This window comes from Cucurbita pepo, chromosome LG14 (genome assembly GCF_002806865.2).
Source record: "Cucurbita pepo subsp. pepo cultivar mu-cu-16 chromosome LG14, ASM280686v2, whole genome shotgun sequence".
Taxonomy (NCBI): Eukaryota; Viridiplantae; Streptophyta; class Magnoliopsida; order Cucurbitales; family Cucurbitaceae; genus Cucurbita; species Cucurbita pepo.
The window spans coordinates 870,072-883,261 of record NC_036651.1 but is presented as its reverse complement, the minus strand read 5'-3'; the positions used below and the strand labels follow the sequence as shown (position 1 = coordinate 883,261).

The window sequence follows — 13,190 nt, the reverse complement described above, 5'->3', positions numbered from 1 at the left end:
GTCGTTCAGTGGGTCCCAATAAATCTCACTTTTTTACTTTATTTAATCACAATTAATTCAATTACTCTATTTTTTTTTAATTTTATTTACTTAATTACCTTCTTATTATTTCCATATTTTATTCCAAATACTCATAATGTAATTATTGCAAAAAAAAAAATGAAAAGTTTATTATTATTTTTATTTATTCATTTTTGGATATTTGAAAAATAGCTGGAGTTGTAAGTTTCCAAGGTATTTCCCTTTAGAACTCTATTTTTGACTAAGAAAAAGTTATTATTCTACAAAGACTTATTCTAATGATATTTAATTCCCTTGCTTACTTTTTAGTTTGAATTTAAATCAAACCTACATCATGCTGCAACGTTGAGTTACACCCTAAATATTATTTATATATATTATGAATTAGACGGAAAATGTCAACCGTTAATTTTTTTTACGTTCCCATAAAAACACATTAACAGTATTGACCGAGTCGAAACAATTAATGTTAATATAAACGTAACTTAGTGAATAAGAAATAAAGTGTCACGTTAAGGGTCAATGACTTGATCTCCACGTTATTATCGTTGAAATTAAAAAAAAGTAGAAAAAATGGAGTATAGAAAATAATTGATAAAAATTAATGGTAAAAAAAAAATGATGTAATATTTAAAGTATTATATATATATATATAGAAGGATTTAAAAATCTATTTGTCACTCATTAGTTATTAGTAGAAATAATGAAATCCGTGTTCTTAGGACAAAGTGTGTACCTAATCTAACAATGTAACCAATAAAAAACAAAATACAAAAAACGTGAAGGCGAATAAAAAAATAAAATGGCACGTGGTCCCAGCATTGGGCCACGTCATAACATGATGTCACCTACAACTGGATTAGACGAATCCCACATAGCCACGTGGATAACAGTGGCGGTCACCGACGACCTGCCACTTGTAACCGAAAGCGACGACACGTTCGCACACGTCCAACAATGACGTGGAGGGACCCACAAAACGACAACGTGGCCCCGTCAGCTTCGACACGACCACACGTGTCGTCACGCGCTTTATGCGCAATAGCTGTAAGCCACGTATTGTTGTATCTTACGGCTTCCCCACCCCTGGGCCCCACGCGAGGTGACTTTTGACATTTTTTCCTCCCTTATTATTATTATTATAATGAATAATAAATAATAATAATAATACCAAATAAAAACCTCGCCAGTTTCTAGTTTTTTCCGTTATTTTATTTTATTTAGAAGAACGGAATTGAGACGTAAAAACAACCAAATTCACGTATTTAAATAATTAACTAATTTTAAATGCAGCTGAATATTAAATATATTTCCACCATTAATACTTAAGATTTCAAGATTAACAAAAAAAGATAATAAATATTTGATCCTAGTGTTAGATAGCTACTATCCTAGNGCCATTAATACTTAAGATTTCAAGATTAACAAAAAAAAAAATAAAAAATAAAAAAATAATAAATATTTGATCCTAGTGTTAGATAGCTACTATCCTAGAGAAGTATGCGTGGTTAACACGCTCCACCTTCGCGCGTAAATATGGATTCAGTGGGGGGTGAGAGGAGTGTTCCCGGATTCAACAACCACGCATAGACCATCGGAAACAGGGGGTTCTCTATAAATAACCAAAGCGAATTGAATTTCTTCTCCTCGCTTCTTCCGCATCAAGATTTTTCCTCCCTGTTTTCGCTTCAATTTCGTTCTTGTTCTTCGCGATTCGGGTTCTTGTTAACTGCATTTCGCGACCTTTCTTTATCTCTCACAGGTTCTTCCCTCTCTTTCTGTTTCCATTCTTTGACCTTCTTCCCCTTTTCTAGTCGCTTTCTGTTTCTGTTGTCCGCCGGCGTAATATCTGCCGCCGAAACCCACCACTTTTGTTGGGCTTTTCACGTTTTCACGTTTATCTTGCGCCTAAGAACTTTTTCCCCCTTTTAATCGATCTTCTGTGGCCTTTTCAAGGTGAAAATTGCTCGAGTGCTTTTCTTTCCTCTTTTGATGAAATCTCTTTTGTTGTTTATTGGTTTTGAATCTGCATTTTACCAGGACCTGCTTGCATTTCGGTTTCGTTACAATTTTTACCATTAGAGCTCTCTTCCGCAGGTTACTTCCTTGTATTCGTTTCTTAAATTGCTTCGGTTCATCGGGATTTTCACTTGATGACGCAATATTTGTTATTAACCGTACGTTTGGTTTTTAAATGTTTGCGGATTTTCTGGGGTTTTAATCAATTGATACGTCTGTTTTACGTGTTTGAATGGATTATAGGCTTTTAGGTGTAGGAATGAATTCTGGTTTGACTTTGTTAACGGAATTCAAACAGGCTTTTCTGTTTGGGGTTTATGCAATTTCGATTCTCTACGAAATTTCCCTGAAAATTACTGATTGGTTCTTTCTTAAAATCAGATTTGATGGACACTGTTTCCGATTCGTTTGCGTTTGAGTTTCTTGTTATTAAATTGATGGGACATTTATTACTTCATTGTCGCCAAACTTGATATTTGATATAATAATCGACCTCGATTCTTCACCCTCTTTCAATTGGGTTCATGGATCATGAACTGATTATTGTAGCCACAACTGTAAAAGCCATGTTTATGCATTAATTGCCTAAACCAAGGTCTTGTGTTTAGTGTTTTACTGCGTCTATGGCCTTCGGGAAACTGAATCTTCATTTCTTTGTCCATTTGTTTATTTCTTTGCTTGCTTCTATGTAGCCCCATAATCTTCATTTCTTTTTGTATACTCTTTTTAAGCTCATCAACCAGTGCCTGCTCTGAACTTCTTATTTTTATGATGATTTTTCAGATGTTTTGTGCTTGATGAACTGTGTGCTAAGTGGTAGTGACAAGAAAACATTACAAAAGTTTCCATACACTTGAATCAACCTCCAAAACTGGATCAAATGGATCTTAAATCAAACCACAACTCTCCCATCCTCACCGACCCTGCGCCTATCAGCAAGTCTAGGCTGGGCGTACATTCAAATATGTTGCCATATGCAGCTGCTCCAGGAGTTGGTTTCTCTCCGAATTTGCTTCTAATCCCAAGGAAAAAAACTGGTGTTCTTGATGATGTTCGAGCAAGCTGCTGGCTAGATGCTATGAAATCTTCATCTCCTCCTCCTAATAGAATCTCCAAGGACGTTGTCAATGAGCTTCCATCATTTGATCCCGATTTTCTGTACCGCAATTGGATGGTACCTTTTCTTTTATTACACTTTGCATTCTGATGTAGGAGGGATTTTATTGAGGACCCTGAATGAGTTGTTTATTTTCAGGTTAAGTATCCATCAGCACTTGGCTCATTCGAACAGATTGTAACTCATGCCAAAGGCAAGAGAATAGTATTGTTTCTGGACTATGATGGGACTCTTTCGCCGATCGTAGATAACCCTGACTGTGCTTTCATGTCTGATGCTGTAAGAATCTGTAATTTCTTGTTTGGAATAACTCCACCTTTGTTGTTAAGTATGACTAACCCAACTCAACCCCTTTGCAAATGTCATAGATGCGTGCAGCGGTAAAAGAGGCTGCAAAATATTTCCCAACTGCTATAATTAGTGGAAGAAGTCGTGACAAGGTACGATGTTTCGTATGTTATGTGAATGTTTTGTAGTGAATTCAGCTAGTTTCTGAGTATCCTTGTTTTTTGTTTTTCAGGTTTACGAATTTATAGGACTAAGAGAACTGTACTATGCTGGGAGCCATGGAATGGATATTATGGTCTCTGATAGACACTCAACTAACAACCAGGGCAAGGAAGTTATGTTTCAGCCTGCTAGTGAATTCTTACCTTTGATAGACGAGGTGTGTACTCTACTGAGGTTTGCATTGGTAACATATTTCTCCTTTAGTTTAGCATTTGAACGAACAAATTTGTGTTGTTTGGACAGGTTTACAAATCCCTGATTGAAATCACTAAGGGAATTGCTGGAGCAAAAGTTGAAAACAACAAGTTCTGTGTGTCTGTTCATTACAGAAATGTGGATGATAAGGTACCACCTACCATCCCTCTCAGAAAATCACTTTGTAGGAGATTGTGAATCAATTAGGAACATGAATATTGAACTGTTTGATCTCCCCAGAACTGGAATGCTCTTGCGAATTGTGTTTATGACCTTTTGGAAGATTACCCCCGGCTGCGTGTCAGTCATGGTCGTAAGGTACTGTCATATCATTAATGGAGGGAAGGTTCAATCAAATTTTTCCATAGATTACTTCAGTTTTACTTATTGTCCTGTTTCGAATTCATAGGTTTTAGAAGTACGACCTGTGATTAGCTGGGACAAGGGGAAAGCTGTTACATTCTTGCTGGAATCTCTCGGTAAGAACATTAACTCTTATAATACATGAGTTAATTAGTAAGTATGAATCTGTATGCTTGAAAATCTGAAAGTGTACATTGACAGGACTTAACAATTGTGATGAAGTGCTCCCTATTTACGTGGGAGATGACCGCACGGATGAAGATGCATTCAGGGTAAGTTTAGTGTTTATAATGTCTGCTCTACTCTGCTCTGCTATGAGAAGGTGTTCTAAAGGGAAGTTGGAATTACAGGCTTTGAAAGAAAGGAATTGCGGATATGGGATATTAGTGTCATCAGTGGCGAAGGAAAGCAGTGCGGCATACTCTTTGAGAGACCCATCTGAGGTACCAAACTCTTCCTTTAAAGCAAACCATTTTAGGTACACATGGAGGAAGTCTGATATGGAAACGATTGATGGCAGGTGATGGAGTTTCTGAAGTCACTGGTGACATGGAGGAAGTCAAGTGCTTTATGAACAGAGCAAGTAATGAATATAACATTAATTGATTGATCCATATAATCAAAAGAGTATAGAAAGGAAGAGGGTATTGTTACTATTATTATTATTATTATTGGTTTTGGAGCAGATTTACAATTCCTTTTTAGAGTTTTGTAGACGAAATGTTCCATTCTTAATAAAACTATATATCACAGAGAGAGGAATGAAGGAAACAAATGGCTTCTTCCTTTCATTTATTCAATTCAGCAATGCAATAACGTTGTTGATTCTTTCATTCATTCATTCATTCATACCCTTTTCTTTCATTCCATTTCTGGCTTTCTGCTATGAACACAAAACGAAGAAGAAGACTTGTTTAGTTTATATCAACACTTTATTGGTTCTCGAGGCTGTCAGCAATTCAAATCTTCTTTTCACTTTTCACCATCCTCTTTAGCCTTCTTTGCTTATGGGTCACTTCTATGCTTCTAATAATATTATTATGGATATTTGGTTATTGAATATTTTTGATTCACGAATCTATTAAATTCATTTGATTCATTTTCTATATTGATATATGAATAAGATAATTTAAGTAGGAGAAAGTATCATTTCGTGTTCTCCTATAAATAATGGGGAGAAACTTTAATTTAAAAACACACGATTGAAAAATACAAATATGAAAACAACACCTTAATTCAAAATTATGCTGAAAAGTGAATATAAACTTATATAACCAAACATATTAAATACCGAGATATTCCCCAAATAGATGGAAATCCCACTCATTTATTGTTGGATGAATGTAAATAGAAAGACAAGCCAAAATAATATACATAAATATCTTAAAAAAAAAATAAAAAAATCAATCAAATTTTCTTCCTTTGGCTTGGTTGTGTAGCGATATTCTATTTTTATTCGAAAAATTATTTTTAATATAATGACCGAAAGACAAGAATCGAGATATCAAACAATAGATATCTTGTCTATTAAATTATGTTTTGAGTGATTTTTTTTAAGTCAAACATATAAATGATTTTTTTCAATCGTGCTGTTAATATATATATATATTTTTTTATGGGAAATCTCACCACCAAGCAAGGAAGAAGGGTTATTTACAAGTTACATGTTTTTTTTAATGAAGAAAAAAAAATGTGGTTGAATGAAAACCCACCTCTTCATTTCTTACATTATTATTATTATTATTATTATTATTTTTTTTTTTTTTTTTTTTTTTTTTTTGGGTTTGGTGAATGGCTGAAGTCAACTTAGAAATCAAATTAAACCCATTAATACTAACTTTATAAATCTATCTTTTAATTCTTTTTAACCTTTAACCCTTACCTACTATAATTATTTTTATATTTTTCAACATAATTTTAAAAAATTTAGAAAACAAGTAGCGTAATTCAATATTAATTTACGCCTACACTCTTCCTATTTATTTGTTTTTTTTAGTATATATATTTATAGAATTTGTGTTGAATGCACTGTAAATGTATTGCCATTAATTGGATACATTTCTTTATGGGATGAAATTTCTAATTCAAATTCCTCATTACAAACCAAAGAAGTTAGGTAAAGAATTTATTAAATATTGGCAACCAAAATTCTTACTCTTTTTCAAAAAGCTCCAGTCCTTATTTTTTTAAAAAAAAAAAAATATAACTTATAATCATATCTATTTAATTTTGATACTTAAAAAACTTAAAAATTTAATTTTTAATTTTTTAAAAAAATAAATAATAATAAAAAAAAAGGGGTGTAGCGTGGGGAGGGTTGGAGAGCGTGAACACGGTTCCGTCAAATCCGAAAGTCATTTTCATTATGGAGAAGGAGACGCCGAAATTTGGGGCGTTTCCGGATGCCCAATTCCTTCTTTCTGGGCCCCACTTTCATTACGCCGCTTTCTCCAGCCCCCTCCCCCACCGGCAATTCCCGGTTTCCCCCCGCCCTTTTTAACCGACAACCAAGCAACTTCTGTACTTAATTCAAATTAATATTAAAATTATAATTATAATTATCCTCCCACCTTTTTCTTCTACCATTTATTTCCTCCTCTCAAATCCCTTGAATTTTAATAATTAAACTTTGGGCAAAAATCACTTTTTTTTTTTTCATTTCTTCTATTTAAAATTTAAGAAATAAATGTATCAATTTCTACCTTCATTAATTTTTAATAATGTTTTTTTTAAAAAAAAAAAACTAAAACATGGTGGCTTTGCCAACTTAGGAGTTTAAGCTTCCCTAAAACAAGGGCCAGAATGGTGATGAATGCAACATAAATGCTAGAAAAAAGGGAAGGTGCAAAGAATCTAAAGCCAAAGTCATGCACCTGGTGCACCAAATGAATGACAAGTCGAGCTCAAAATTGATGAGAAATAAAAACATGCAAGTAACGCGACAAATTCAGACAAATTCAAAAAGAAAATACAAGAAACTTAATAAAGAAACATAATTATTACAAAATTTCTTAAAATTGAGAAAACTCCTGAGAATATTATAAATTATTTTCAGTAATTTTATTTTATTTTTATAAAATAACAAATATGAAAAAGCCACCAATATTAATAATAAATACTTTTAATGAGTTTTGTTGTTACTCTCGGCTGTATATTCCAAATATAAAATAATATAAGGAAAAAAAAATACATATTAGTTGGTTTTCTATTTTGTTATATTCAGAGTAGAAGAATCCATGGTTTCAGAAAATTAATTATAAAAATAAAATTGTAAAAATAAGAAGAAACCGGCTCAGACAGTGGCTGGTCACCTTCCTTAAAAAATGAAGTAATGAAGTGATTTAGGGCAGCGGCTTCCGGTCAGGGTGATTGACCGCGTAACGGTTGCATTTTGATTCCATATATTTTTGTGCAGAAAAGAGGCGAAAGACGAAGAACAGCTTTCCCTCGTTCTTCTCTGATTATGTAAAAATCTTCTCTCATAATCTCTCTAATCTCTTCCATTATTCCATTCTCACTCCTAATCTCCAAATTTCAGCCGCAATGCCTCTGTTTCGCCCTGTTCTTTCACTGTTTTATCTCCTTCCGATCATCTTCCTTCCCTCTTTCTGCTCCGCCGCCGATCCCTACGCCTCTTATGAATTTCGCGTCTCTTACATCACGGCCTCTCCCTTGGGCGTTCCTCAGAAGGTTCTCTCTCTCTCTCTCTCTCTTCTTTTACAACTTTCCATATTCATCCTCTCTGTTTCTTCTTGTGTTTGGTTCTTGAGTTTATGTTACTCCGTCTTCCTATTTCGCTGCATGCCTCTGTATTGAGGAGTTGTTCTAATCATTTTCTGGTGTCTGATTCTGCGGAGTGATTTAGAGCTTGAAGTTCTTACGATTCGTTCTCTATTTTCTTGATCACTATGCGCTGATGGTTTTTATTTTATTTTATTTTCGAGTATTGAATCTTATCTCACCCGAAAAAAAAAATGAATTCCGGTGAATTTTTATTTTTATTTTTGTAGCAATATAGTTAATTTCTGTTGAATTTTTTGAATTTTAAAATTTTATTTACCGGGTCGCGGGGTTCGAGATATTGAACGAATTTAAAGCAAATCACAGCCCAATAATTTAGGGTTTTTTTTCTTAATTTCTTTCATTACTCATTATGCTCTCAGACTAGGCAACTTTAGTTGCTCATTTTGGCTTTTTGATTCTCGAGAAAGTTTTATTGACTCTAGAAAGTAGTTTTTTTCTTAAATATATATAAAAAAAATTTAATTTGTTTCTGAAATTTGATAAATAATAAGTAAATGAATTAATTTTTTTATAAAACATAAAACTGAATCGAAATAGGTATCAAGACCTTAACATCAGTCTCCCATTTGATTATGAATTAAAAAAAAAACATATATCAGTAAGATCACTGCTGGAATTCGTTCAAGTTTTTTAGGCGTCGTTTTTTGTTGCAGGTTATAGCTGTGAATGGAAACTTTCCTGGTCCTCCAATCAATGTCACCACTAATTACAATGTTGCTGTAAATGTATGGAATGATCTGGACGAAAATCTTCTAATGACTTGGTTTGTCTACTTGAAAACAAATTCTCAATGCTTTTTATGTTCATTTTCTTTGAGTTGTTGTAAGCAGAGAGTGGGTGTATAATGGCAGGTCTGGGATTCAAATGCGGCGGAATTCGTGGCAAGATGGTGTTCTTGGCACCAACTGTCCAATTCCTCCAAAGTGGAATTGGACCTACCAGTTTCAAGTGAAGGATCAGATTGGGAGTTTCTTTTACTTCCCATCAATCAATTTTCAGAAAGCTTCTGGTGGGTTTGGTCCATTTGTTATTAATAATCGGGACATTATCCCAATTCCTTTTGCACAACCTGAAGGAGATATTTTCATTATGGTTGGTGATTGGTTTACACGAGATCACACGGTTAGTTTCTGCATTGTGGTGTTCGTTAATTCTTTTAAACCAGTTAACTCATACTGACTTTTTTGAATTCAGGCACTCAGAGCAGATCTTAGTTCTGGAAAGGAACTTGGTATTCCGGATGGAGTTCTCATCAATGGCAAGGGGCCTTACCAGTACAATGCAACTCTTGTACCGGCCGGTATCCAATACGAAACCATTCGGGTTGATCCTGGTAGGGTTCTCTTCCAAGAATGTTACTGTGCTATTCCTTAAGATCACTTTCCTTTCATTTATTATATCTTTAAGCCAACTACAATGGGATAGTTCCAAAAAGTATTGTGTTTTCTTATGCAACTTTTGATTGTTCTTCAAAAGACTACGACCCATCATGGTGGTAAATGATGAGATAAAAAAGATTGTCACAATGTAAGTCTACGCTCACCTGAAACCAATTTTGAGAAGTAAAATAATCTTAGTGTAAAATCTCATATTGTGGGAGAGGAGAATCTCCTCTCCATTTTTTATAAGGGTTAGAAATCTCTCCCTAACTGACACATTTTAAAACTGTGAGGCTGACAGCGATACGCAACGAACCAAAGTGGACAACATCTACTAATGGTGGGCTTGGTCTGTTACAAATGGTATCAGAGCCAGTCATCAGACAGTGTGCCAACGAGGACGCTTGGCCTCCAAGGGAGTGGACTGTGAGATCCCACTTTGGTTGGAGAGGAGAACGAAGCATTGCTTATAAGGGTGTGGAAACCTCTCCCTAGCAGCGTTTTAAAACTGTGATACGCAACGACCAAAGCAGACAATATCTGCTAGCAATGAACACTTTGATTTGCGGTGTTAAAATCCCAGGATATGATGCTAAAGGACCGTCTATGCTGCAAATTCCCATTTTCACTCTTTTTGAATGGCTAGGACTCGTTCACTGAAGTTTATGGTATTCTTTCAGGCAAAACATATCGACTTCGTGTGCACAATGTTGGGATTTCTACCAGTTTGAATTTTAGAATCCAGAGTCATAATATGCTTCTAGCAGAAACAGAGGGACATTATACGGTGATGCAAAATTACACGGACTTTGATATTCATGTTGGGCAGTCCTACTCTTTTTTGGTTACCATGGACCAGAATGCCAGTACAGATTACTACATTGTCGCAAGTGCTAGGTTCGTAAACGAATCACTTTGGCAAAAAGTAACAGGTGTTGCCATCTTACAGTACTCCAATTCCAAAGGACCAGCAACTGGTCCACTCCCAGATCCTCCCAACGATTTTTACGACAAGGAGAGGTCAATGAACCAGGCAAGGAGTGTGAGGTTCGTTCTTATACCATTATCTTTGTTCATATATGTTCTTGATATCCAGTGATAATGAACTGGTGATTTCTTATTATGATTGTCAGGCAAAATGTATCTGCTAGTGGCGCCCGTCCTAATCCACAGGGATCTTTTCACTACGGTCAGATAAATGTGACTCAAACATATTTGTTGAAGAGTGAACCATTGGTGACCATCAACAAAACAGCTCGGGCAACCTTCAATGGCATCTCCTTTATTCCTCCTAAAACTCCAATCAGGCTTGCTGACCAACATAAAGTTAAGGGAGCATACAAGCTTGATTTTCCTGATATGCCATTGAACAGAACACCTCGGGCAGATATATCTATTATAGATGCAGCATATAAAGGATTTATTGAAGTGATATTTCAGAATAACGATTCTATCATCCACAGTGTTCATTTGGATGGCTATTCGTTCTTTGTGGTTGGGTGAGGTTTTCCCCTCCTTTTTCCACTTGCTTGCCTTCTACTCTATGCATCACTTGCTTTCAAATGTTGATTAATTGCATGTGTATCATTCTTGCAGTATGGGTTATGGTGATTGGTCAGAAGACAAAAGAGGTAGCTACAATAAATGGGATGCCATTACCCGATCCACTTCTCAGGTTTGTTTTTTTCCAAGTTGTCATGGAAGTATTTGTATGGAACACGCGTGTAATGATGCTTGTTATTAAAGCAAAGCAAATTGGGTTTTTTACTCTCTACCTTTGATTTCAAGTTTTTAGACGAGATTAGGTTAAAACATAATACAACTGCAACATTCTATGATCTGACCAACGATGAAGTTCTGCATTTTCTCATATTTTCTATGATGAAATGTTAGTATTGCAGTAGTACCACTGGTATCAATTGACATCATTGTTAGCTCTCAGATTCTGATTTGGCATTGATTTAGTAAATATGTTTCGGTTTTCAGGTTTATCCTGGGGCTTGGACTGCGGTTCTTATTTCTCTAGACAACGTTGGAGTATGGAATCTTAGAGCAGAAAATTTGGATCGATGGTACTTAGGTCAAGAAACATACTTGAGAATTGTCAATCCGGAGGAGAATGGGAAGACCGAGATGGCAGCTCCTTCGAACGTTCTATACTGCGGTGCATTGCAGAGTTTGCAGAAGTATGTGACTGAACACAGCAATTCTGTTCTTGTTCCCGTGTCTTTTAGAATAGCACCATATCTAATCTTCCTTTTGTTTTGGTTTCCAGAGAACAGCACCACGGCAATGCCAATTCAATCTTCACCGGACACTCAAAACTCTTCGTCACTCTTCTTATGGCACTCCTAAATGTGGCTTTCCTTCTCAGTTAAAACACCTTTTGGTGAATGGTGAGCATTGTTTTCATTCCTTCTCATCAAAGTGGTCGCTTCTCGGGATCGATCGCCTGCGTGATGTCATTGTTTCGTTTCTGGATTGTCATTTTTATGTAAGCGCATATATACAGTCAGTTAGGTGTGAATGAGTCATTTTCTTAGAGAGATTGTTCTAAATGACATACTTTTCTGCCCCTTCCCCAACATAGCGATTGTAATTTGAATAGTTGTGTAATGCCAGCAAAAATTTGCAGTCATAGCCCTTGAGAAATCCTTCTGACCATCTTTGACATAGCTGATATGTTGATAAAAATTCTGCCTCTTGTGTGTGAAATGATTGCAGCGTTCAAAACTTGTTTCAATGGGACCATTCATTTCTCATTTTTGGTCTGTTTTCAACTTTATCCAAGTTTTGTGAATGTGAAGGTTTGATTTTATCCACTGACAGTGGAATGTCTACACAGAGTTTGATCATCTTCGGCCCACTAATGACGATTTTCACACAGTTGACTTGTTCATCGAGTTAGAATAAATGTCGCAAAATTTCTATTCCGCTACCACAAGCGTGTCACTGCTACAAGTAGTCCTTAACTATGTTCGTCTCAAACCAACATTTTTTTTTTTAACAATGTAAAATTGTTGGTCACGATGTTCTTGCTTGCCTCTCAAATAATTTTTCTACTAAAAGTTGAGTTCTTAAGCATTGTTCGACTTTTAAATTTCATTTTTGATGTCGAGATGTCGGTTGGGACAGAGAGAGACCAAGTTGTAAATGAAAAATTAGAGAGCATTAGAAAAGAATATAATTACAGAGTTAATTATGATGCTCTTCATAAACATGTTTGTGCTCATTTGAGAGCCTTTACCATTCCTTGAAGCAACCTAGAACATGACTACATTAAATATTATAATGTAAATTACATAATATATTCTTACCATAATTATAAAAACCTCAACAAAATTAAAAAAATAAACTCAATACACTAAGTTCCAAATGACAGCCAATTTCATAAAGTAATAAGTAAACATGATTAAATTAGAGATTAAGTGGGAATAAAGAAGAAAGATTATTGAAGAGGATTTAGTTAATGAACACAAAATATTGTTGTTTGTTCTGTTTGAAGTGCTCACAAATGATGAAGGGAAATTGTTGTTGTGTGTAAAAATGTCAAACCCTTGTGTCAAAAATGCCTAGGATTCCTTGTGTTCATCATGATATGACATAATTGTGTGTGTTTTTGTGTGTTGTAAGAGAAAGACAATGGCTATAAAGTTTGTCCCCTCAATCATATATCCATTGGCTCAAAGGGTTATCCCAAGAAGCTGCCTTTGTCTTTGCCTTACAAGCCTTTCAAATTCTTCATTTTGCTTCGTCTTCTTCGTTGGTTTCACTGTCATGGC

The 13,190-nt window shown here is 35.1% G+C and overlaps 2 protein-coding genes across 5 annotated transcripts; both read left to right on the top strand.

Moving 5' to 3' along the window:
* The first annotated feature begins 1,653 nt into the window (after positions 1–1,653).
* Positions 1,654–5,122, top strand: LOC111809746 (trehalose-phosphate phosphatase A-like). Of its 4 annotated transcripts, none has more exons than XM_023696148.1 (11): positions 1,654–1,783; positions 2,824–3,214; positions 3,296–3,436; positions 3,526–3,597; positions 3,678–3,824; positions 3,911–4,012; positions 4,103–4,180; positions 4,272–4,341; positions 4,427–4,497; positions 4,576–4,668; positions 4,746–5,122. In XM_023696148.1, exons 2-11 carry the CDS (start codon positions 2,921–2,923, stop codon positions 4,797–4,799), a joined length of 1,122 nt encoding a protein of 373 aa, XP_023551916.1. In that variant the 5' UTR covers positions 1,654–1,783; positions 2,824–2,920; the 3' UTR covers positions 4,800–5,122. The 4 variants fall into 4 exon arrangements, with proteins under 4 accessions (XP_023551916.1, XP_023551917.1, XP_023551919.1 ...); XM_023696149.1 differs by lacking the exon at positions 1,654–1,783 and adding an exon at positions 1,790–1,977; XM_023696151.1 differs by lacking the exon at positions 1,654–1,783 and adding an exon at positions 2,019–2,118.
* A 2,465-nt stretch (positions 5,123–7,587) lies between these two features.
* On the top strand, positions 7,588–12,063 carry LOC111810707 (monocopper oxidase-like protein SKS1). Its single transcript, XM_023697463.1, has 9 exons — positions 7,588–7,915; positions 8,683–8,792; positions 8,881–9,151; positions 9,224–9,362; positions 10,089–10,455; positions 10,542–10,907; positions 11,005–11,083; positions 11,395–11,594; positions 11,684–12,063. The coding sequence occupies exons 1-9, from the start codon at positions 7,769–7,771 to the stop codon at positions 11,784–11,786; spliced, it is 1,782 nt and encodes a 593-aa protein (XP_023553231.1). The 5' UTR covers positions 7,588–7,768; the 3' UTR covers positions 11,787–12,063.
* The last annotated feature ends 1,127 nt before the right edge of the window (positions 12,064–13,190 follow it).